At 36.2% G+C, this 26,188-nt stretch overlaps 1 protein-coding gene and 1 long non-coding RNA gene across 3 annotated transcripts in view; one reads left to right on the top strand and one right to left on the bottom strand.

Annotated features, from left to right (window-relative positions):
• The window catches only part of LOC110405689, an 82,635-nt gene that overhangs the window by 1,527 nt on the left and 54,920 nt on the right, over positions 1 to 26,188 (top strand). The gene's annotated exons all lie outside the window — the stretch shown is intronic.
• The window catches only part of CPPED1 (calcineurin like phosphoesterase domain containing 1), a 46,711-nt gene continuing 40,764 nt past the window's right edge, over positions 20,242 to 26,188 (bottom strand). For both annotated transcript variants that reach the window (XM_021411219.1, XM_021411218.1), the window contains one exon: positions 20,242 to 25,217. In XM_021411219.1, the coding sequence (XP_021266894.1) occupies positions 24,985 to 25,217 (233 nt within the window). In that variant the 3' untranslated portion in view covers positions 20,242 to 24,984. The remainder of the gene's footprint in view (positions 25,218 to 26,188) is intronic.

The following is a 26,188-nucleotide window of genomic DNA, read 5'->3' on the forward strand; positions in this document are numbered from 1 at the left end:
CTGATAGAATGGAGAACGTTGACTGGAGATGAATGCCTTTCCTGGAATTACATATGAGAGTGCATTAAGTCGACTGTCTGTGAAAATGAGCCCACAAATACTGTGGGTAAGGAGAAAGTCAGTAGTAAGGAAAAGGATTTGTAAATATCATTTCCTAATCCTTCACTCTAACTACTAAATCCTGTTGTCATTAAGGTCTCAGATAATAGAGTGTATTGTTGTTCCTAACTTGTGATAGTGTATTTTTATTCAAGGCTTACATCACGTTGTAATGTATTATGGAAGATGTTATTCCTTTAAGAAATTCTGCTTTGTCGACAGCATCTCATGCAGAGCCTGCTTTATTTACGATGTCTGTGACATGAAAGTAGAAAAGGTTGCAAATAAACCAAGTCTCTATGTTCCCAATCCTATGCGAGAGAAGTGCTGTCTGATAGTAGGAAATTATACAACGATGTAACCACGTTTTTTACAAAGCCCTGTAAGCAATTTTCCCCGCCATTGTCATTTTGTTGAATATCTGTTTCTTTATCAGGAATAAAATATACGTTAGATATAGGCAACTCTATGCTTGAGCTGTAAATTTCTATGGGAAAAAAGAACTATTGGTGATAGGTGGATGGTTGAACTGGATGATCTTGTAGGTCTTTTCCAACCTCGGTGATTCTATGATTCTATGAAACTGGAGAGCAATTTAGGAGAAATACTTCCGGGAGAAATATGACCCTCACCTTCTTTCATTGTGAAGGCTTTCGGAGAACTTCTGTCCTTGAAAAAATGAACACAACTCCTCCTTATGTGAAGTTAATAGATAATAATCTCTGTTCAAACCAAGAGGAAGCTACTTAATTAGTTCCCAAAACATGTCAGGGAACAGAACTCTCCACTGTCTGCAATAAAATAGGCTAGAATGTCTTTCGTAGCTTGTTATTTGTTGGTGATCTGCACTGTAATTGCTATGGAACAAGAAGATGCCATGAGTTTCAGGTTCATGGTGTCTGTTAATAGCACTGTTTTTTGTTTTAAAAAAAACAACAAAAAACGAACAAAAGTAACGCACCAAGAACAAACATACAAGAATCCCTCGTTGTTTTAAGTGATAGCTGCATGCTCCAAACCAGTAAGGTAACCATGGGTGGTTTAATTAAGAAAATAGTGTGAGCATGCAGGGAAGTCAGATAAGAGAGAAAACCCTCAAAAAATTAAAAAAAAACAAGAAAAAATAAATTGCACTTAGAAAAGATACAGTGAATACATTATTAGTTTCTGTTACTTTTAGTTGTGGGAGGATAATTCTTCCATTATGATTCAGGGAGCAGAGATAGTCACAGGCCATATTTTCTCAGTGAGTATTGATGAGTTGTATTTGTACACACTGGTTGTGAATGTTTTTGATCATTATAGCTGTGTCTCTTGTGAAGTGTAGGTGTTTGCGTTCCTGACTCTCACAGAGCTGCAAGGGCTTGGAGGAAAACAGTCTATGTGCAAGCTTGTGTTGGATGTGTGTGTGTATGTCTTTAATTAGCGGAAGCAGGAATCCTTGCCAAGCTGTTGGGTAATGAGTGAACTTGATTAAAGTAGAGAATGTAAAATTTAAATAGGAGAAGAAAGGTAGAACAGTGCATATTTCTTGAATGTTAGCTGTAGGGAAGTTCAGAGATTCAGACACTGACTGCTGGGTTATGCACATGTTTAACATGGGCAATTATTGCATGCATTACTGCTGCTGTGTCCTTCTGTCTTCCTTTACAGTAATCCAGGACTGTATGCTTGTTTTCTTCCTAATTCTCCTGTGTTGAAGGTAGAGGTTGTGCTCATTGTGGTCATTTTCCCATCTGATCTCTCCCCTGTACCTAAATTAAATAGACAGTGGGATGACTCCTCTGTAGAAGACACAATTCCACCTGTCGTCTCCACACTTTCTGTACATAGAAAACCCACTTCTCTGCTGTTTATACTACTTTTTTTAACAAGTGAACTTAATCCCAGATATTAGATTTTCAAAACAGTGAACTGCGATGTCGTATGCCTGCCATTAGCCCTATTTTCTTATTATTCAACAGTAAATAGCAAACAGAAGTTGTAAAGGGGAAATGCGTGATGGAAATTTTCACTTCTGGGGAGGTGGGAGAAAAAAGGTAAGGAAATATCTAGATTTAAATCCCTTCTTGTCCATCTGAATGTATTGTAAAATGTAAATCTCTATTACCTCATATTCCTCTTCCTTTCCAGCCATCATGTTTTTAACTCCTCTAGTCTTCTATTTCATATTTACATAAAAACAGGAAGTCTGCAGCCCCAAAACGAATGCAAATATTTTATCTATGTCACAATTTGTAGTAAGATATTTAGGAAAAAGGGAAAATGGAAAAATGGATCTACAGCTTGTTATAAAACATTTTGTTGCAACAACTGTTTATCGGTGTTGATATTAATTGAAATTTATAATCACAGAGTGGTGTTTCTGATGACAGCATACTAGAGAGATGACAAAAAAGAGAAAATGGAAGGGAGAAGACAAGATTATGTGAGGGCAGACATTAAAGGTTGTGCTATAATCATCATTGCTTCCCTTATGCCAAAATTATAACATCTTGCTTTGGACTCCAGTCTACAAAGATATCAAATCATATTTGTTTATTCATCTCTGTAGCAGTTACACTGTAAAATGTTTTCTTCCAATTCTCAGACTCATTAGTAATGGAAATGTTGGTATGTTTAATACTTCAAGGCAGACCGTCTCTGTTTTTCTCAGAAAGTTACAGGTTCCAAGAGACTCCTGGTATGTCCTTAATATTATATTTTTAAATACTTGGCAAATGTATACATCTTACTTGGGATTTCTTTTATCTTATCCTCAAGAAACTTCACTTTCTCTTGCAAATTCTTTTTAGGTGAAATAACAGAAATTAGGTGTTTCCATCAAGGAATTTACTTTTCTTATAAGTGTTAGGAGAATAATTTTTTGTAGACAGTTCCCTACGTCTTGTAAGCTATGTGGAAATCTGAGTGTTTGGTTATACTATGGGGATTGTGTTTCGTGTCTTTGATTGTCCAAATTCCTTGCTGTCTGCGACAGCACTTTCAAACTTTGTATCTTGTCACAGTTTTATGCTGAAGTGTACTGGGGAAATATTCCTGCAAGTTAAACTCCTTTTTTCAACTTCAGTACATGCTTGTTGGTAAGTACACTAAATTGATTTGGTTGTGTGGATCCACTGATTGAGGATAACGAAACCCCACACTGCAGGAGAACGCAATGAGACTGCTGCTTTCTGTTTCTCAGTCCATTCCTTGGGAGTTCTGTTGTTGGTCACAACACCAGTGTTAGTCAAAATGCAAAAAGCATCTTGTTGGGTGGCTGTGCAATGGCATTGCTGCAGTCTTTGTTTTCTGTTAGTTCCACTGAGATATTGTTTCTCAACACAATGGTGTTAGGATTTGAACGGAAGAATCTTACACTGCACTACAATGTCCTTGTGTTTTCCTTAGGCCATCTGCATGCTGTCTCTCTATGCTACGTGAATTCTTAGCGGGGAGATGGCTTCACTGTTCCCTGCATCACTAACTAGCATTTTTCTGGAAAACATTTTTAACAGGTAGCAAGATATGCCTCTAACAACTGTGTGACCTCAGTGTGAAGACAGGGAGAAACTCCTTCCACTCCAGTCTTTCCATTACCTACTGAGTTCATGTTGAATTTTTTCTCCTTTGAATTGGAAAGGGACTGCCGGTATCTGCTAATTTGATGGCAGATTCTGATGGCTGCAGACAGGGTGAATGAGATTTGACCGAGGAGCATATGTGTGAAAGGCAATACGGCCTAATGTCTATTCTTTAGGCAGACTGCTTTACCATGCAATGAATTTCCAGTCAGTCACTCTTGATAAGTGTTGCTGCAAGTGACCTAGAACTTCTTTTTTTGTTTCTGTTCCTTTTAATAATCAAGCTGGCAGAAATATTTGCTTTGATCAGTCATCTTTCTATTTTCTTCTTCCTTTACCCCCAGGTACCAGCTTTTATCATTTCCCACAGCTTCGTGCATACAAACACTATAAACAAGTAGTTAGGTGTCTGAGTCATCAGACATAGTTCCTTAGGGAGCACTGCAGAAGAGAAGTAGATCCTGATTTTTGCTGCTGTTGCTGTGCTTATGTTAAGAATCCTATGACACTGATCTGGCACTCTTTTATAGGAAACAAATTCATAACCAGATGAAGAAGTTCAGGAAAATGAGAATATTTGTAATGGGTCTTATGTGCAAGCTAAACAACAGCTACATATAGCAGTAACTCTGTTGGGTTTTATAGCAAAAGTGGGAAATAACTGCTGTCATTAACAACTACTAAATTTGCATATTTATTATATTGTGCCAATTAAGAACAGGACTGTGAACAAACTTGATGTTATAACTGCCAAGGGATTTTTTTTTTCTGGCTGCTGCCTTATATAAAATCTTACTGCTGTGACAATTGCTGGTTAGATGCTTTTCAAATGCTGTATTTTCAAACAACTTCTTTCTGGGAAGCATCCTCAAAGACTTCCCTCCAAATTTGATGGCTGCTGTCATAAGAGAAATTATGGGTTTTGCCTCCTTTTGTACTCAGTGTACTTTGTGTAAGAAAATTATCCAAAGTGAGATAACGATGAAAGACAGAAACATTCAGTGAAACAGCCATAAAATGTGTACAGGCTATCCCTCACAATCCCTTATGATCTACTATTTGTTTAGATGACCTTTCAAACTTGTGATGTGTTTATGTTCCACATGTTTTCAGTTATTTTCATTGTCAAAGGAAAATTATCTAGGAGCATAAAATAAGTCAGTATCAACTCAAAGTAATGTATATAAATAGTATATAAAATATATAAATAGTATATATATATAAATATGTATTTTATATAAATTATATAACATAGACTATTCTATTATTTATATATATATATATTTTATATTATATATATATATACTATTACATAAATAGTATATATAAACTATATATAAATAGTTCACCTGTCAAGAAAGCAGGAAGTTAAATAAAGCACACTAAAAGCATACTAATGGAGTTAACTGGATTTAACATCAATATCGTATGGGTATCAGGATCTGGTATCCCTTGAAGTATTAAACCTAATGCTGAGAGTTGTTCCCTGGAGCTTCTGGTCCAGGGAAGTGATAAGAGCCTTTAAACTGACCAAACTCCTTGGCTTATAATAATTTTGTAATAGCATTGACCTTACATTGCCTGTGGCAATGGCATAGACTTAAAGATGTCATGTGGAGTCCAGGACAGAGGAAGAAAAGGTAATAAACATGAGATTTTCCCAACTTAAGTTGAAATTTACATGCAGCAAATGGAGCACAAGCTGCAGGGATGTATTTGCTACAAATTTAAAATATTCCCAATCTTTCTATTTGTGTTGTGGGGAGAAGCCTTCCAAAGGCCATGGATGCTTTGGTTACCCACTCACAGTGAAGAAATTTTCAAAGGCCAACACTAATGTAACATCTCTGTGCACACTGTTAAACAGTGGTTTGCCACACCATCCATATCATGTGAGGAAAGTAAAGGCTTTTCAAGGCTCATGTTTTGATAGAAATACCAGTCTATTCTTATTATCTTCGTATTATTGTTGTAATATTCATATAATGGCCTAATAGCTACCTGTCTTAGAGCTTGTTTAACCTATAAGGCTGTTGTTGTCTTAAAAGAAGTGATCAGTTAAGTTATTGCCTCTTGCTATAATTGATTCTTTTTGGTACTTAGTACCTCTAGTAGCTCCAAGACATACATGCATGATGTTGCCTTCACAATCATCTTCAGGACCATCATCCTAACCTGAGGCTCTTGAAAGCAATGCTGTCATTTACAAGAGCTTAGTGTGTCTTTGTGTGTGCTCTCCAGACAGACAAAATTTTAGTTAGTGCTAAATATTACCACATGAATTCTCCAAAACAAGTTCTCACTTATAACTGGAAAAAAATCCAAATTAATGGAATTGTGAACTATGTGATTTTCAAATAAAATGTAGGTCATTTCCCTGTTGTTTACCGGAATTTTTTAACTGAGAGAAATATAGTGTTTATCCTATGCAGACTTAAAATAAAAATAAATACTTTTTGTATGTGAAACGTGCAGCATTCAGTATGACTAATAAATGCTGAAAACAAACATAGATCTTAGTAGACAGAGACAAGCCTTTGCAGTTGCAGAGAGAAATCCATGGTGTACTGTGCAGGTCTGACTTGCACTGACACTAGGAGGCTGCATTAGGGAATGTAATTACTAATGTATATATGGACTAAGTATCTTTTGTTATGTCCTGGGGCAAGAATATAGGTGGGAGAGCATTAAGGAATTTATTACCTTATGATAATAAGGAGCTTATTGATTGTTACAAGAGTTTGATAAGAATAGCAGTAAGAAGGTAAATGATCAGATACTGAGATTACTCTTAAGCTTTCTCGTTTGCTGTTTGAATTCCTGGTAGTAAAAGCAAATTCATTGGAATTATATAGACAGCATTGACTTAGGGATTGTTGTTTGTGAAAAAGGGTAAAATGGAAAAGACAGAACATGAAATTCAGATTTCAATGTAACAATCTCACAAATTCTACTGAGCCACATATTTTGTCTTTGATGGGATGGTAAATATGTAATACTATGAAATGATGTGTTGTGTTCCAGCATAGCAAGAATAAGTTATTTTAGAATTTTATGTGTATTATGACTTGTACAGCAAGTTGGTGCTATAGATTTTGTATTTTATAAATTTGTTTGCACAGCAACGAATTATTGTTGAGGTAGTACTCCTATGTTAGATTTGATTATATAGCTCAAGCTCCTTGACTTCTGAGTGCACAGTTTTTAAGTACAAATATAACAAAAGCACTACATCAGAAATAAGCTGAGCTTGACATACTAAAAGAAACATTTATAAAGGATGTATAGTACTGCATAATTGACTAGGAATGTGTTCCTCTTTCAGAAAAGATCTCAGGATACTCTTTGATTAGGCAGGAAGAAATTTTGATGAATATTCAGCTGACAAATACCTTTCAAGGGAAACCAGCTGATGGTATAAGATCATCTTGAAAGCATCTCTGGAGTTAAGGCTTGAGTAAAACAGCTATGGAATGTTTTATCCATCATTCTGGGTTTCAGAAATAAGAAGTGGGAGGAAGTCCAAAAATACAATTAGTAGTATCTAAAGAGAGTAAATGTATGATATGCCTTGACAGAAAATCCTGCAGGTGAGAAATGTTTATTGAATAAGAAAATTATTGGGCATGAGAATATCTTTCCTGCTCCTACTCAATTTGACATGCTATGCCTGAACGTTTGCAAGCAAATGACTTGAGAATGCTGTATCAAAAAAAGAATGAGTCAGGTCCCCAAAATCATAATCCACTCAAGCATTTTAAAGAATGTTCTTTACGTTATTATTATTATTTTGAGGTGTTATGAGCTAGTATTCTGCATTCAGATGACATCTGCAGGTTATTTTAGACTAATACTGGGATCAGAAACTTCAAAAAATAAAAGCTAAGATTGATACTGAATTATTTCAAAGAAACATGTCAAGGAACATCTCCCCTTTCCCTACCCAAGCAGAACAGCTTTTGGGCTGTATATATTGGTCAGCAACGGCAGGAACTGACTGATGTTTTGGGGTGTTTTGTTTGTTTGTTTTTCCTTCTGTAAGCTTAGTCCGTAGGCTACTGTTGTTTCTTCATCTGGGTTATGGTAATTGCGGCAGTATTAATACAAATGCTAGAGTAACTGAAAGGTTTGACTCTGTAGCAAGTGATCCCCAGGTATTGAAACAAGAGAAAAGATTATGTGATACTCAGTAGCATGTCTCAAGGCTGCAGCCTCTTTGTCTTTGTTTGAAAACGGGGCACACAACACTACAAGCTCTGCTCTTCCCACCTGTGCCATGCTGAGAATTATTGGCAGAGATGGGAAGCTGCAGTTGGGAGAGACTGCACTTTTCTACAGCAAATTTGTATCAACAAGAATGCAAACATTTTCCAAAAAAAGTTTGTTTTTTGCCTCTGGGAATGAAAATTACCTTGGAAAGAATGTGTCAAGTAACAAGGTCTTGGAACCTCATCTATAAACTTGGTTATTATTGGGGAATTTTAACGTTATCTTGTATGTGGGCAAACACCCTATAGAGAAGAGCGCCCTTTTCCTGTGGCTGATTATTTCTCCTTTGTATTTCATGCAAAGAAAACCAGACAAATAAGAAACAAATGAACAATTCCTCCCTCTCCCCACCTCAAAAAAAAACAAAAAAAAAAACAAAAAAAAAAAAAACAAAAAAAAACCCAAGAGAAATCTAATAAAACAAACAGCAGCAAAACCAAACAAATGAACTCCTAAAAAAAAACAACAAAAAACCAACCAACAACCAAAACAAAACCACCCCAAAACAACCATTCAAAAAAACTCCAGGGTTCCTTCATTTCTCTTTTTGCATATGTATGTTTTTTCTAAGAAAAGTTCATTGGAGAAGAAAGCCAGTCAGAATTCCTCAAGGAGTATTTAAGGCATGCCCTTAATGGAGTCCGATTCTAGCCATAGTGACTGTAAGTGTCATGAGAGATAAGTGGCTCTGTGCAAAATCCTCATATTAAATCTTAAAAAAGATCTGGCAGCCAAAAAATTTGTTTGTCTGCAAACATCTCCTAGAATGAGAAAATGTGGAAGCAATTATATCTCTCTTTTTAATACTTGGATTTATGCATTCTGAAAACGGAGAACATTGGATATACAAAAACTGTGATCAGTAGATCAGACTGGTGTTCTCTTTGAACAAATCAGAATGACCAGTTTTAATGATATGAATAAAAATAATTTGCTAACAAGTAGATTCTTACCAAATAACCTTGTCTCCATTTTCTATGAAGGACTTAAAACTTTGTTATCAAGTGGAATGAAATTATCAGGGTAAAATTTCAGGTCATTGTAGATGTTGGGACTTCTGATATTTTTTGTTTTTTGTTCCTGTTTGCCAGCAGGGCTTAAAGATCAGTAAGCAAAAGGCTGTGAAATAGCATGGTTACCAGTTTGGTGAGTCATTGCATTTTCTCTGACAAAGTTGAACAGTCAGTGGAAATATGATCAGAGGGTGCCAAAATGAGATTTTATTTTTCATAAATACTTTATGCTAGGTGTCAGGGGAACAGGATGCTATGTGCATATTTCATCTTAAGTACGTGGTTTGAGTAGGATTTGGACAGGTGACCTCCAAATGTCCCTTTCAAAATAGAATTTTCTATGTTTTGATATTTGACGTATGAACAAAGTGTGTCTGAATGTATGAAACACTATGCAGAAGTCCATTAGTATTTAGTACTAGGCAATGTTCTGTTGCCTCTAGAATACTTCTGATATGTTAATAAGTAAATATCAGAACTATGTTCACAGAGATCCAAAAAGTACACACAGCGGCCACATTCTTTGATATAATTCTGAACAGCTGTGTTAGGTTATGCTTTCATTTGCTTGTTAATTCAGCCATTTCAGGGATCAAAGATCTGTCATCATTTATCTTGGACAGGGGTCTGCATCGTAGAGCCTGAAATTCTTAGGATTTTTATTGTTTCTAATGGAATTCTGCAAACAAAGATGACTGGCAAACCTTTAACTTGAGACTTGTATGCATATTAATATTTTACTCAATAGCGATGTGAAGAGCAGCATAACTAGCCACCATGTGACAGTTGTCTAGTTGGTGTATGAGCATGAAATTATGTCAGTGAGCTAAGGTTACTTCTTTTTCCCTAGCATGTCAATAAATAGAAGTATTAGGTATACTTAGAGCTCTAATGTGATTAAGTCTCCACAGGATACCAGGATTTAATATGTTGGATAGAAAGTTTAACATATAGTATTATGAAATCTTGAACTGACTGTAAAAATAGTACATGTATTTCATTTGTATTTTACAAAAAAAAAAAGTATTGAATTAAAAAGTTGTCATGAAAGAGATTACGCAATGTGGAAGATTATGGAAGTATAATTAGTCTGATTGTGATTTAGGATATGTACATAGGACATACCATTTATTACAGTGTGTCTGAAACAAGTTAATTTTACTTTCTTAATCTTTGTTTCGTATAACTGTTACAACAAAGAAAGTAACCCAGTTTGATTTTATTGTCCAAGCAGCCAAGAAAAGTTGTCATTATTTTAAAATTATGATAGATCAAATCAGTGAGATAATATCTAAACAGGACCTTGAAATACTATGGTGGCATTGTTTTTCCAGAATCCAAAGTAGTCAAATTTCCCAGGAATTTTTAATTTAGTTGTGATTGTAGTCAATGTTCAAATCAGATTAGAATTGGAGTTCCAGATTAACTGCATCCTTAGATGACTTCTTTTTTCCATATTTAGTTCGGATAATACTACATTCTGGGAGTTCTTCTATACACAAAGGGGAAAGCTATTTGAAGGCCAGTGATTAGGTTCATCCTAATGGATGGTTGCCAAAATTACTTTTTCCTGAGCTCCTGCCCTATAATTCTCAGTCAACTTAGTAATACTGCAGGTCATCCTCTGTTCAAATAAAAACTAAAATGTCTGAAGATGGGTATTTGAAAGCAGAAATGTACAAATATTTTTTGATACATTTAAATCTTTGTGCCAACATTTGCTGTTGAAAGTGCCATCTTTCTGACATAAATCCGTTTTTTTCCCTTTCCTTGCAATGTAAAAATAACTGACTTTTAAAGAATTGAAGATACTGCGCTGTAGGATTTAGTAAGATGTAATCACAGACAAAGTAACCTGCAGTTAGCCACTTCAATTCCTGTTCTTTTGCTTTACATAGCTGTTGCAGTTATTGACCATCTTAAAAAGCGTTAGTTACTCTGATGCTCTCCTGGTATTTACAGTAGAGCACTGAGGTTGCAACAGCCTTTAAAGTGTGGCAGAGTCTGGCAGCTGTGTTAGGGTGCAGTTCAGTAACTTTTCAGACTACATAACATCATCATTGTTCACTGAGCCTTTTCCTCAGAGAGTTCTGTTTTGACTGAAGCACTTCAGTGTGAGAGAATTACAGCAACCAGTAGGTATAGCGGGCACTCAACTGACTTTTAAAACCTGGTCAATTATTTACTGGAACAGAATGAAAAAACAACAAATATTTTTCACGGGAACCTTAAAAATTGTGAAGTATTTGGCAAATCTTTTTTTTTTTTTTTTCTGCCTAAGATAAGAAATCCCCTTTTTCCATTGCTCCCCAAAATCTTCCACTAGGTAGTAATACTGAGTAATACTCTGAAAGACACTGAATTTTTGGCAATTTGACTGGTGAAATTTCTCCATTATCCTTCCTAGAAACATATGTGAACCTTATTTTCTCTCTTCAGCCTTCCTTCAGCTGGATGGAATTGTGGAGAGATGAAAAGCACGTTGGTTGTTGGCACAGAAATAAGTGCTTCAGGCTACAAATTCTTACAACCACAATTGTGGTGAAAAACAGGTCTTCTTAAATAGGAGCAAATTACGCAATTCTCCCGTATGATCAGGATGCACTCAGCAATAGAGAGTCATTAATGTTGCCTGTTGCTTTTAAAATCCATGCCTCATTTTGACTGAGGATTCAATCTTTTGAACAAATGCTTTTGTTCTGCAACTCACTCAATCATCCAGAATTCTTTAGTTGTATTACGTTACCTAGAGTGGAAAGAAAAAGAAGTGTTTACTGAAAATTGTTATCTGCTGTAAGTGAATTATCAGATCTGCTTTTCTTGAGACAAACATGTTGAAAAGAGCTTCAGGATAATTTTTACAATGCGTAAGCTCATGAAAAGTTAAATCAATACCAGTGTGGAAACTTTCAGCTGGGCCTTTCTGCAATGATCATGCAAAGTACGATAGCTGATAGAAACGTCTCGAGTACATTGTGCTGGATGGAAACGTTGTAGAGGCTCTCTCTATCTTAGAATAGGTTTAAAAGAACAGAAGTACAAAAATAATTTTCCTCCTGCTTTCTTCCTCCATATGCTTACTTCTACAAATCTCCCCTGCTTATAGGAGGATAAAGAGTACTCTGCTGTCAGGCAGTTCAGAGGACCAGAGATGCACTTTGTACTAAACTATTAATCCTAACAGATGTTCATCATGATTTACCCATTGACTTCAGCTGTGGAGCACTCTTGAGGGGTAGGGACCTCTTTCTTTGAGAACAAATATTGTAAACCCGTGAACCAAATTGACCAAGCTGTAGGTTGGGCAGAGGGAAGCGATCTGTAGCGTATTTGATGTCTCAAAGCAGTATTTTGATGTTTTGCTCTACGTTTCTCTTAAACAGTTTCTTCCACTATAAAGTGAAAAACATGCTGTTGAGGATGAAGTCAAAAGGATGTGATGGGTGCAACACTCAACCTGAAGTGCACCTCCCTGGTGCTTTGTTAACATACAGTGTGATTTATACATAAAGGTGAAGGCAAGTTCTAATAATGAATTTACTGAATATGACATGTTATAGGATCATTCACAGCTAATTAGAGACTTTCAAAATTGCTCAACATTCAAAGACCTTTTTCAATCAAATACAAGTTTAAAATGTAGCCCTTTGTATATAAGCTTGTATAGGTTGTGTTTTCTGTGAACTTTTTGGATTTTGAATAATTTTGAAGGATTTTGAAGAGTTGAAATTGCTCACTAGTTTTCTCTTGCACTATATCCTGTAGAATAAGCACAGGAACCTTAAGAAAGAGTTCAACAATGAAAAGCAGTATCCAGACACAATTACGAACAGTATCATAACGTTATGATCAGCTAACAGAAAGGTGGTGTTAAATTTACATTTCAGTTGTTCAGATTATGTATGTATGTGTCTGCGTAAATTTATACATACAAATACAAAACATAATTAAAAAGCTATCCTTTTATTGCTGTTCTGTAGCTTGCTTAATATAGCCTTGCTGTCCAACTTTTTTTCTTGATTCTGAGGTGGCCTTTGTTTATTCCACCTATCACTAAATAGATGAAAAGTTCAGAAGTTTGCAGAGGCCAAGGAAGCAATTTTATAGTCCTGGAACTGGTACTTTTTTGCTTAGAACTGGAACATTCTGTTCTTTGAATGGCTACTGCTCTTAATAAAAGCTAATTAGCCAAACAAGTATCCTAGATTTTGGCTAATAGTGGTGCCCTTTAGACATGAGACTGGACATTCCCTATAGGGTAAAGGGAGCAGTTGTGTTTTCTGACAAGTTCTAGGTGAAAATGCTTGAATGAATTAGTTAATATCTCAAAATCCACAATATGATTGTTTGAAGAATGTATTGTCCTTATTCTAAAGTGAATCAGTGTTACCCCATACATAAGACACTGCAAATAACTTATCCAAGAATTTGTTCAACACATATTAGGAAATATGTTCAATAACATTCGTGTAACATTTGATAAACCTTAGTTCAGAGTAATAATGTTCTAATTTACAACTAAGGTAAGGAAATCAAACCCCTTCTACATATTTTGGTTGATGCTAAATATTAGATATTAAAATTTCCCAGTTCCTTTGCTTCTTTTACACTGTGCTTAAGGAAATTTAATGTCCAGGAGCAGAGATGATGACAGTCTCACATTTCTGAATCCAAGTCTTCCATACAGTTTGATACCAGGTCAAGTACTCAAATTAGGATATTTTGAAGTATTACTAAGATTTTAATTTCTTCCTCCTTTGATGTCACTTAAAAAGTGGCTAACAATTCCAGCACATCAAAATGTTTTTGAATAATGTTTCTGAAGGCTTTTAAAGTCTTAATTTCAGTGAAACTTGGTTTTACTTTGCAAAGGCTGTAAGAATATTCAAACTCATAAAGATTTTTTTTTTTACTAAAAAGCTTTCTTTGATAAATGGTTATTTTTATCAAGACTTCTAAGTGCATTAAATTGCATTAGTCACATCTTGTTCAGTACTCATCACTGAAATATTAGCTTCACAGGGCTGAGGTGATAAAAAGGTGCAATGTACTTGAATACTCGATAATACGTTACTGTCATGGTACCTGTTTTCAGGGAAGGTTTAGTCTGTGGGAAAAAAAACAGTCTGTTGATCTATCCTTTCTTCTTTCTTCATTATTAAGCCTCCAAATATGGAGAGCTGGCTGGACAGTTCCCCACGCTGGTTCTGGAGATAAAATAATGGTATTGAATCTAAGTTGATGCCATTTGTGTCTGAATCCATAAAGTGAGAACCTCCTGGAAACTCAAGATACACTATTACGTCTGTGATGCTTCAGTGTACCTTCTTGTAAGAGTTCCTACACACAACTGGAGGCTCTTTTAAGTTCCTGCAATGGGAACACTGGTCATAATACATTTTTCTGACAGCCTTAAAAAAATGAGTCAAGGATGAGCATAAACATTGAAGAAAAAGGCTGAGTTTCCCCAGCTGAGAAATAAATGATACTGATGGATGCACTATATACTTGCTAGTTTTTTATTGCATTTTAAAAATGCGTATTTTAGGTATATGTTCCTCTTTTACCTTGACAATTTTTGCTGAAGGAGAGACTCCAAACTGAAGCTTCCCCACATTCATGCATTTTTTTTTAAGAAATCAAATGACTTTGTTTAGATGAACTCTTTCCTGTGGCCTTGTACAGTATCAGGCGGTTCACATACAAGGCCAGAGAAGGCTGCCTGGTCAGTGCTGAAAAACAAAGATGCAATCTTTTTTGTTAGTCATTTAATTAATCTTAAATTATAATTAGTAGTTTAATTGCAGCTAGTTTCCCTAAATGCATGCAGTAATTTTGACAAGTCCATGCTTCATTGTTCTAATACAAAAACTTCTTGCAATGGCATATTTCTATAGCTTGCTATTAACACAGATTTAAAAAGGAAAAAGAGATAAACATCTGAGAAGAAAGACATAAAACAGTGATTGAGGCACACCAGAAAGAGACGAGATCAAAATAAATTGCAGCAATTTATCTCCTGCTTGCTAAACTTATATAAAGAAGGATAAGAAAAAATTGCCATCTTCTCTTTCAGTACATAATACTGTAAAGTCAGAAGACTGGAAGTAGACCTTATCCTTACTTATTACATTAAAGAAGTTACATACTTGATGACACTTTCAGAACTGTTTTTCCTCACTAGGATACAGTCCTAGATATCTTCACAATGTTTCGGGGTAAGAAGAGACATAATTCTTCTAAAACACATTAAATTAATGATTCATTAAAATGAAAAATTGCTCCTATTATTTGCCAAATCATTCCCTTTGTTTTTTAATAATAAGTAATAAGCAGCAATATTCAACAATTAGTAACGTTAGAAGTGTACTAACACTACTACTGTGAGTGAACTATGACATGTCATTTTTAACGTGCTGTCTTCAAGTATCGATTTGATCTCTGTCTCATTAACAGACCTCACTTAAGATGTCATTTATTCAGGGTTAATGGGAGGAACAATTAAATATCCATTGTGTAGTGGTAGCTGAAGCAGTAAGAAGCCACCAGTGAGCTTTGTGGAAAGATCAGTCAGAATCTGCACTGTACCTGATACAAGGAGGTAAATAGACATTTTTCAGCAAAGAAATACCTGGCTTGAATAATCAATTGCTCTAGCTAAATGAGCAAACTAATTCCAGCATTAGCTAGCTTTACTTAAAAACATGAGTTTAGCCTCTATAGTCCAGGCACCAGCTGTGGTTAACTCATTTGATTGTAGATCTGTACTCTCAGTCTCTCTCAGGTCTCTGTCTTGATTATGTTCCCTGGTTTACAGCCAGCTGCAGTTTTTTTCTGCTAAGGCTCTGTCAGGCAATGTCCTAGTTAAGAAACAATATCTTTGCTATGTTTAAGTCCCCAAGAGGACTGAATCTACACCAGATTTGATTAAAACTAGGATTGCTATTCAGCAGATCTTGGTGTAAAAATGAAATTTCTAAGACCTCGACTGCAGTTGGCAGCTCAAAGTGAAGTGGCTTACACCTTCTAACATTGTAGGAAACACTGAAATAATGCCCCTGGATCACACATCCTGGAGTTTGCATTGCCAGCTCTCCTTACAACGGAATCTTTGAATAGTGGCAAGTTTGTTTAGGAATAGCATGTCTTTGAATATCATTGCAGGGACTGCATAATTGAAATTTTATGACAGTGTCTTTCCTGTGCTTGGAAAACAAAATAACAGCAAAATTTTATCCTAATGAATATACGGGTAAAAAGGACCTTAAATAATTTCTTATTCTTCTTCGCAATTAATTTAGACCACATCTACTTATTATATATGTTACCAATGTCTTCACTGATGATCTGGATGAGGGGATAGAGTGCACTATCAGTAAATTCGTAGATAACTCCAAACTGGGAGGAAGTGTTGATCTGCACGAGAGTAGGAAGGCTCTACAGAGGGATCTGGATAAGCTGGATTGGTGGGCTGAGGCCAGTGGTATGAAGTTCATGAAGACCAAGTGCCGGATCCTGCACTTTAGTTGCAGCAACCCCATGCAGTAGTACAAGCTTGGAGCTGAGTGGCTAGAAAACTGCATGCTGGAGAAGGATCTGGGAGTGCTAGTCAACAGCCGGCTGAACATGAGCCAGCAGTATGCTCAGGTGGCCGTGCAGGCCAAGGGCATGGTGGCCTGTATCAGAAACAGCGCAGCCAGCAGGAGCAGGGAGGTAAGTGTTCATCTTCCTGTACTCAGCTCTGATGAGGCTGCAGTTCAAGTGCTGCGTTCAGTTCTGGGCCCTTCACGACAAGAAAGACATTGAGGCCCTGAAGTGTGTCCAAAGAAAGGCAACAAAGCTGTGAAGGGTCAGTCCGGAACACAAATCTTATGTGGAGCAGCTGAGAGAACTGAGATTGTTTAGTCTGGAGTTGAGGAGGCTCAGGGGAACCTCCTTGAAAGGAGGATGTAGCAAGGTGGGGGTCAGCCTCTTCTCCCAGGTAACTAGCAGTAGGATGAGAGGTTGTGCCAGGGAAAGTTTCTGTTGGATATTAGGAAAAATTTCTTATCAGGAAGAGTGGTGAGATATTGGAACAGGCTGCCCAGGAGGTGGTAGAGTCACCGTCCCTGGAGGTGTTCAAGAAAAGGGAAGATGTGGCACTGAGAGAGATGGTTTAGTGGGCATGGTGGTGATGTGTTGATGGTTGGACTAGATGATCTTAGAGGTCTTTTCCTACCTTTATGATTCTATGATTATAGCAGAAACCTGTTTCCCTGAGGTCCTGAGACCTTCATTATCCAGATTGTTTTAACCAGGGCGTATCTGTTGACTTATGGCTAGTGCAGCTGGATCTTCTTCCCGGAGTATGTATAATAGGGAAGAGAAACTGAGGCATACTCAAAAGCCAGGGAGCAGTTAAGTATCCCAAACCATAGCAGTTGTAACTACTTTTTGAGGACAATTAAGGGAAGAATTATTTTCTTAGATGCTTAATAAAAAAGGGGGGGAAAAAAAAAGTGGGGAAAGGGGAAGAAGAAGACCAGAAACAGTAGCAATAAATGTAAGCACATAAATTTGTGTTGCTGTAATGTTTAAGAGTACAGAAATTTCATGGGTTACATTTTAGTTACAGAGGAAGTTGTGTGTTTATATTTAAATTCTAGGAACCCAAGGGCAAAGCAAAGCAATTAAAATGTTGAAGACTTAAAAATAAATTTCAGAAGCTTCAAGTAAAACACCTTTAGCTGATTAGTGGTACAATGCATCTTTAATGAGAAATAAATTAGGATTGCTTTATTTCTTAGGGGGATAAGAGGCGGCATTAGATGTCTGCATTGATATTAAAGAGCTTAGAAATAATCTAACACTGTGAGCTGGAAACTTCTATACTGCCTAATGCACAGGTAAGAACAGCAGTGAAACAAATAGTTTTGTGAAAGTCCTTTCAGGATAAACCTCATTGTAAGTGAATTTTTGTTGTAGTCCCATCACTTTTTGGGTGTATTTAGATTCTTCCCTTTGATTTGTATGCAAGTCTCTCTATTTTTGTCAAATCATTAGTTTCTCTTGAAGTGTGTTTCTAAAGCAAACCAATATATATAAAAAGTTCAAGCTGTAAAATTTAGAATTAATTTTGAATGAGACATGTTGAAGCCACTACTTCCTGCATTTGTCCACAGCAAACAAAATTCTTTTAAAAACAAGGCTCAGAAATTCACATTAGGAAAAAAAAATCTCAGTTAACCTATTGCAACAGGATACCAAATGAATAGGAAAAAATCTATTGATTTGACAGAGCATTGCAAACATTGATGTTTGTAAATGAATAGGATTTTGAATGTGCATTTAATGTCTGTGTTAAATTGCTATGCAGTGAAAAGGAACACTGTTTTCTCAATTGGTCTATTTCAGCTCTCAAATTGGGCCACAGTAACAAATAGCGTTCTCCCTTTTTTCTCTTGTTCTCCTTTTCCTCACTTTCTTGAAAAAGTAGTTGTAGAGGAAATGCTAAGTCACGGCATGAAGCAGTGATGGAGCACCTGGTGGGAAGGCAGGGCCAGCTAGAGGAGCTCAGGTGCAAGCAATGCAATGCATCTGTATGACCGGAAGGGTGCAGCCAGGATCCACCCCTTCCCAGCCCTCCCTTAAGGGTTGGCAGTAGAGGCAAGGGGATCTTGCTGGAGATCCCTGCGTGTCTGAGGCCCTCCAAAGGTAAGCAGTTTTTCTTCCTTTGTTTCTTTATCCACGGCTGCTGCATTTGGGCTTGTTCTCATTTGCTGCAGCCTAGGATTGTGCCACCCTGTTACTATTGCTGTACTTTCTGTCCCATTACAGCACTACAGAAATTGAAACTAACCATTACTGTGTTGAGACAATGCACTCCTAAAGAACAGATTTTTCATGAAGGATAGCTCTGCTCCTTACCACTGTTTTTAATGATACTGTCATCTAAAACTTTTTGAAGGAAAATGTAGAAATCTGTAGTCTGAACAAAATATACCGAAATGCACTGAGTAAGTACAATAATCCCTGTTGTTGAAATTTATTTTTGGTAACAAACCACTTCACTTTTACTGTAGTAAAATGAAATACGTTGGAATTACACTCTTATAGTCATTGTATTCCTTAAAAACAAACAAAAACAAACAAACAAAAAACAAGTAATGGTAGGGAGAATAACAGTCTACAAAGCTCATTGTCTACATTGCTCGTCTCCAGGTGGATCTCATTGCTCTGACAATTAAAGTTTCACAAAAAGTCATAGCTGCTATCTTGTGAGTCAAATCAGGCATGCCTTAGATCACCCTGTTTTATTACTGCAGTTTGTGCATACTTAAAAGGGCCTGATGGGATCTGTGGAGCTTGGAAGAGGAAGTCTGCCCTGGTTTTAACACCTTGAATATCATGGCAGTGGGGGAACCTACTTTCAGGCTGTATTAACTAGTCTTTATGTGGTTGTTAACAGGGAAAATTGGTCCATGTTGTATTGCTGTGAATATTTGTGTTTGACAAATGCCATAGAGGAGCCACTTTCCAGCAGAGAACTGACCAAATAGCCTTTGGCGTAGCCAGTGTCCCTTAGGAGCACCAGGGTGGGACTGCTGCCAACTTCTAGCCAAGTAGGCAGCCAGTAGCACATAAGGGGGTCTTCCCTGTTCTGTTTCATCTCTTTGCTGTGCCTCTGTGTTCACTGCTAGCCTTCCAGTTTGCACTCTGCTGCACAGGACATGAGGCCACAAGGTGACAGCTCAGGTCCCAGGCTGTTGATTTCTACCTAGTCCTACTGCATGGAGTCTCAGTCATCCTATCTTGGATTTAAAACACAATTGTGAGATAAGCATACAGGTGTGGGATTGTCTGAAGGGAGATGGTAGTATAGAATGTCAGGAATTTTACAGACTGTGCATACAATGTTTGTATCAGCTTCTCTCCTGCTTCTACTGTGGTGGAGTCCAGCAATGAGATGTGTTGGGAGTGCTGACTGCTTTTTCCAGCTTTGTAAAAAAAGAGATAGAAGAGTTGTCCTTATGCACTGTGTCCTGTTAGCATCCTCTTGGCTTCAGTGCTTGTAGTGTGCTGAATGAGCCATATTCTTCTGTGGTAATACTAGCTTCATCTCACGTATATCTGAACACAAGTCACTGGTTTCCTAGTTGGTGTGCTGTTGGCCCATTATTCAGGAGGTTCTTGGACAGAGAAGTTGCTATATTTAGGACTGGTGATTTTGGTTCATTAGAGCAGTATATGATACCTTTCTATATACCTCTGCCTTTTTTTATATGAATTGGGAGAGAAAGATTTGCATATGCACAGATAATCCCATTACGTATTAATTTAACAGGCCACTTGGTATTTTTTTTTTTTTTTTACACTATGCCTTTCTAAACAATGTTCAAGACAGGCATGCATTTAGAAGGTGGATGTTTCAATTGCTGGCTACCCAAAAGTGAAATAACAACACTATTGTTTTAACTAGGATGAGGCTTTAATTGGTCTCCTAGAGGAGAAAAGGCTGATGATTAGTAGAAATGTACTAAACTATCTGCATTTGACAAATGGCTAATGGAAGAACTTAATTTTAGAGACACAAATGAAAATGTCAATTAAAAACAAGTAATGCTGTAAATTGGCTCGTTTTTTGCTTTCCTTTTAAAAGAAGTGCTGTGTATGTTTTTCTTGTTGCTTGAAAATATTTTGGTTTGTCTCTGTTGCCCTTGTTCTGTGCTTTTTATTTCTGAATCTCTGGCACCAGAGCTGGATTTCAAGTAGTCAGGAGGCCAATTTAGTACTCCAGTCTAATGCTTTTTCTTCATTGTAAGTTTATTTTTCTTTTTTTTTTTTAAACAGTATTTTCCAATGAAAACGTGTCCAAGAGCTCTGTGGTTGCATTTATCAGCTCTGAATTTCCTAATCTTCAGATGACTGAGTATATACTTTGTGGGGCTGGGGAGAACAGAACTGGAAGGTGTGCAAACTACTACCAAGACATTGCTCTCTAGTAAGGAGAAATCATTTTGATTGCTGAAACATAATCTAAAAAGCTTTTCCAAAACAAATCTGCAAGTCTTTCCTTGTTCAAGACCTGCTTGTTATAACTCTGCTGACTGTCCTTTCAAGATACCGCTGGAACAAACTTAAGCAAAGTGGATGTGGAAGCTGCCATGTCTTTGCTTGCCTTCTGGGTGAAAAGAGCTGTAGCAACAGATTCACATCTTTGTCCTTCTATTTGTTTTCTTGTATCAGCTTACTTTTTAATAGACGTCTCATCTTTCCTAAAGAATCTGGTCTTCTGCAGGATGTTATTTTGGCAGTGGTTCATGGTAATCAAGACCACTGTCAGCCTAAACTACTCATCTCCTTGATTCCCAGCGGTGCATTCCACTATCTACCAATGATGGTAGACATCTCATGTGTCAGGTTAGAACAGGAAAAGAAGGAAGGTCCTACGAACTGCAGAATGTTATTGAATGGGAAATTCCCTTTTTATAATTTTCTAATGCAAACTGGTATTTCTACACGTTGAGAATGTGTATGGTAAACAGCTGATGTCAGTGCTTGGCAGGCAAGCTTTCTGCTAAGTATATGCAAATGTTTCCCATTGTTTTCAATGGTATCACTGTGTTCAAATGGCAGCTGCAAAGAAGGATTAATGAGGGCATTACAGAAAGCAGCTTATTCACAGCATTAACATTAGCTAAAACAATGACGTGTGAGCCTTCAAAGGCTTGTACAGTGACATACATAGACAGAGGAACTGCATTTTTAAATGCTGAAGTGCTTAGTTTTCAATGTGCCCTATATTTGCTTATGATAGATACATCTCTAATTACTAGTTCACAGAAGAATTAAATTAGCAACTTGGGATAATGTTTGGAAAAACAGACACTAACTAGAAAACAAGTTGCAGTGTGGGGGTAAGAGAGCAGTCACTGAAGCAAAGAAGCAGGGTGAGCATAGGACTCTCAGTCTGCAAACTGAGATGGTAGAGGAGGCTTCACTTCTATCACTGCCCATTCCCAACATAAAATGTCATTATTTTTTTATGAGACATCAAGCATTTACTTTCTTTCTTGAAAGATTCAGAAGAAGCATTTTCTTAAGTTTGCTGCGTACACTCAAACTGGTAAACCAAGACTGATCTCAAAGATCAGTCCTGTTCATAGGTCTCCACATCAGACTCTACTTCATTATGTAATATTTGGTTACTTTCACAGATTGCTCTGGTGTTCTAATGTGAATTTTCCACATTTAATGAGTCATCGGAGGTCATCTCAGCCTGTTACTGGCTTCAGGAAACTAGGATGAATTGTGGTCACCTGATTTTTTTTTTTTCTTTGCGACAGAAATGAATGAGAATTTACTTGCTCTTTATTTCATAAGCAGTTTGAACTTTTGTATCATCTTGCTTTAAAGCCAGTCATTTGCTGACAGAGAGCTACCATTATCAGCCCTACTGCAGATACAAAAATAATGCTGTCAACATCAAAAGATGTTTTCTTAAATGATAATTAGTGTCTCTGTGGGTGGATTGTTTCATAATTTAACACAATATGAGTTATTTTTCTCTATAAAAACAAGATGATGCACTCTGACCGTGAAGACCTCTGCCATTTGTAATTAGTTAAGGCATCAGTATTAATTATAAATTAGCTGATTATACTAAGACAGTTAATCCAACAACATTTTTCATTTATGTAGGTAAAAAAAAAAAAAGCACATTCCAAGTAAAAGAATTATTTGCAATATAAAATAATCTTTTTAAATTGAACTTAAGATTTGTACTTGAGCAATATTTTTTACAGCAGAATGCTACAGAATTTCTTGCAATGAAATGACACTTAAGAAGTGGAAAAATGATTTACAAATAAGAACTAGAATGCTTATACAAATATTTCTGTTGTATATTAGTACACTGTAACCATGAAAATAAAATTACAGAGCTCTATAATACCACTACTATTAATGTTTTCATACTTGTGGAAAGACTGTCTCCTGAAGTTATGCTTCTAGGAACCATCTCCCAAGATTCATATATTCAGTTAAAATTACATCCTTCAATAAACAGGCATATGAAAAACACACCTCCTCCGTTCACCTTTACAATACTGCGCCAGAGCAGGGAGCGTACTTGCTTGGTTTGTCTCAGGTCCCTCTGCTGAACTTCTTCAGCCTTAAGATGTAAACTGACATACTGAAATACTATTTTTCTCTCTGCAAAACATAATCTAGCATCACCTTGTTCTTGAAACTTTTCATAACCTGTGATTACTCAATATAAGCTATATAAGACTAAATGTTAACAGTTGTCAGAGGTTTCAAAGATACATAAGTACACAGATTTTAAAAATAATTTTTAACTATTAAACTAATTAACTGCTTAACTTCCAGTGAAACTTCCTTCTGAGTGCTTAGCTAGCCTTAGATTTTAACTCCTGTTTTCCAGATGTTTCCTTGAAAATGAATCTGTGAAAACATTAAACTAATCAAAAGCAGACGGAAATTAAAAGCAAGATCGTTTTCTTTCTTTTAGAATCAAACATTACCTATGCTTAGGTTATTATGAGATGGTAGCTCACGTTTGGTACAGTCCAGTTGCAGGTACTGCTGTTTTATTGGCAAAAGAAAACAGCTCAAAATACGACAGATATTTTTAAAATCTAATGAGCCCCACATAGAGTTTGAACAAGCCCCTCAAATAAAATGTTGTGAATAAAATGTAATGAAACTGTGCTGTCTTCAACACAGTATTTCACCTCCTGCACTGTATTTAAATACCTCTGTGCTCTGAGGAATGATGATGCATGTGAGTATACATAAAAATGAGTAGAGTGCATTGCTTTTTCAGACAGTATTGTTTCCATCCTTCCATCTTCAGGTGATAAAGCTGTGGTATCTGTATTTCTAGATGACTTGGGGCCCAGGTTATAATGTGTTCAAATTATCACTTAAAATAGAGATATGAGTTAATTACATGAAGATCTTTTTCTCTTATTTAACAGTAAACAAATCAGACATACTTGCTAAAAAAAATCAGGTAGATTACAGCTCATAAATTTAAAATGCATTTTTTCTCCTCTTTATACATGTTTTTTTTTTTTTCCAAGACTTATTTCAGTGAATAATTTTTTTAAGGTTTTCAAGATTCAAAGGCTATAATATTTCAACAAGGCACTTTTAAATCGCATTTAGTAATCAAAGTTCTCCACTTGTCTAGGAATCAAAAAGTGACTTTATTCTGCACAAGATTTTCTCTCTATCCAGTTATTCTAACTTGTGAACATGCAGCAATAATCTATACTAATTTAATGGTGATTAGATTTCAAAAGGAAAATATCTTTTCCATCTGTAGTTTCTCTCAGTGTCATCTATTGTAGCCTCATTAATACACTTTTCATTATATAAGATAAGGCTATAACAGAAACCCAAGCTGTGACTCTGCATAACAGAATGTATTTGCTCTCCTATTGCTGCTTGCTCTCAAGAACTAAAAAAAATGAAAGAATAGGAAAGGGGATAAAACACAACCTCTAGGTATCAAGATCTGATTCAAGTTTGCTAAACGTCAGCTGTAGTCTAATGATTCCACTGACTTTTTGAGATTTCTTTCTATAAAGTTACAAATGTGGGTTTTTTTATTGTCTAGAGTGTAACTGAAGTGAGTACATCTATTTATTTATTTATTTTGTCTTGTCAAATATCAAATGAAAGTAAGTCTTCAGTTGAAGCGTTACCTAGAACTACTACTCTCACTCTCAGATATACTTCCTATTTATTTAGAATGCCTTATCCATGAGGAAAGTATAAAATCTCAGAACAGAGAAATGTTTTCAGTGATACACATTATTTTTCCATGTTCCTCATAGGTCTCATTAAAAAAAAAAGTCAATAACTTTGTTTTATTATTTAGGATGATAACAAATAGTTGTTCGTGGGCATGGTGCGCAAGCAGACATTTGTTTTCAGTGTGTGGAAACTTTCTGAAACTGTTCCTGTTTGTCTAATAATTACGGACAAAATCACATAAACCACTTGAGTTAAAAGAGATTTGACATAGCCTAATTTTGCTTAGCAAGCATATCCACCATCTCCTTCTCTAAGCCCTGGCTGCTCAACTCATCTAAACTGTAGTATCTGTGAACAATCTTTTCATCTGTGACAAGGACCACTCGAAGCCCATGTTTATCTTCTCCCAGCTGACATCCTATTGCCGATGAAACCACCATTTCCAGTCCTCTGTAGCACCCTCCAGCATTCCTATGGTAATGTCCTGAAAACACAGCTTTAATGCCTGTTTGGAAAAAAAAAAAGCATATATTTAGTTAGCATTTGCAGTTCATATATAAAATGTGTTTGTACTAAAAGGCACTACTGGGGTTGTAGAGAAAATTCAATACTAAGTACAGGTGTGATGATTATCTTCAGTTCTTAGTGGTTCATAAAGCATGAAATTAAAAGGAAACCATTTACCTGAATTTGCGTTTGAAACAAATAATTAGTTAACAGCAATAAATTGTAACCATAATAAACAATTAGTAAAAAGAATGATGTTATGCTCCACTAGCTTTGTTTAGGGTTATTGGATTCCCACTTCTTTATGCTTGCTGCAAGGTGTTTGTCATCTTGCTACTCCTCCTTGTTAGAAAGGAGGAACACCAGAAGAAGCTGATTTAAATTTAGAAAAAAAAGTAATAAAAAAACGCCTGAAGAATTATGTTTTGGAAACATAAGCTGAAAGCTAAGAAGTACAGAATTGTCAGTTAATATGCAGAAAATTCACTAAGGAGAACTTAAAGCTATTTATCCAGGGCTAGTGACCTTAAAAAAAAAAAAAAAAAGTAAAACAGATAAAAACATAGATAATTTGTAATCTATTTTCAAAGGCATTTAAGGTTTAATCAGAGAAACCTAATGTGCTGTTCCATGCTTAACATGAAAGGTAGCACACATGTAGTTCTGATCAAGTAGTAGTCCAGGAATGGGTTGTTTGTGAGTTACTATAACAGTAAGTGACATAAAAAATGCCAGGAACAACTGATCTTGCTTTCAGAGTAAATTCTGGAAGAGATTAGAGGCAATGTAAAATCAGAGAGCTGTGACTAGGAACACAATTATAACTTCACAAGAAAATCCTCATTTTCTCAGCCAGAATACCTTCCACCTTTTCTCCTGCAGTAGGTTTAGACTCAGTTCACCATTGTTAAGTGATAGGAAAGCAGGTGAACTTGTCTTAAGACTTAAGTTGGCTACATACATCTGTCC

This window comes from Numida meleagris, chromosome 13, assembly GCF_002078875.1.
Source record: "Numida meleagris isolate 19003 breed g44 Domestic line chromosome 13, NumMel1.0, whole genome shotgun sequence".
Lineage (NCBI taxonomy): Eukaryota > Metazoa > Chordata > Aves > Galliformes > Numididae > Numida > Numida meleagris.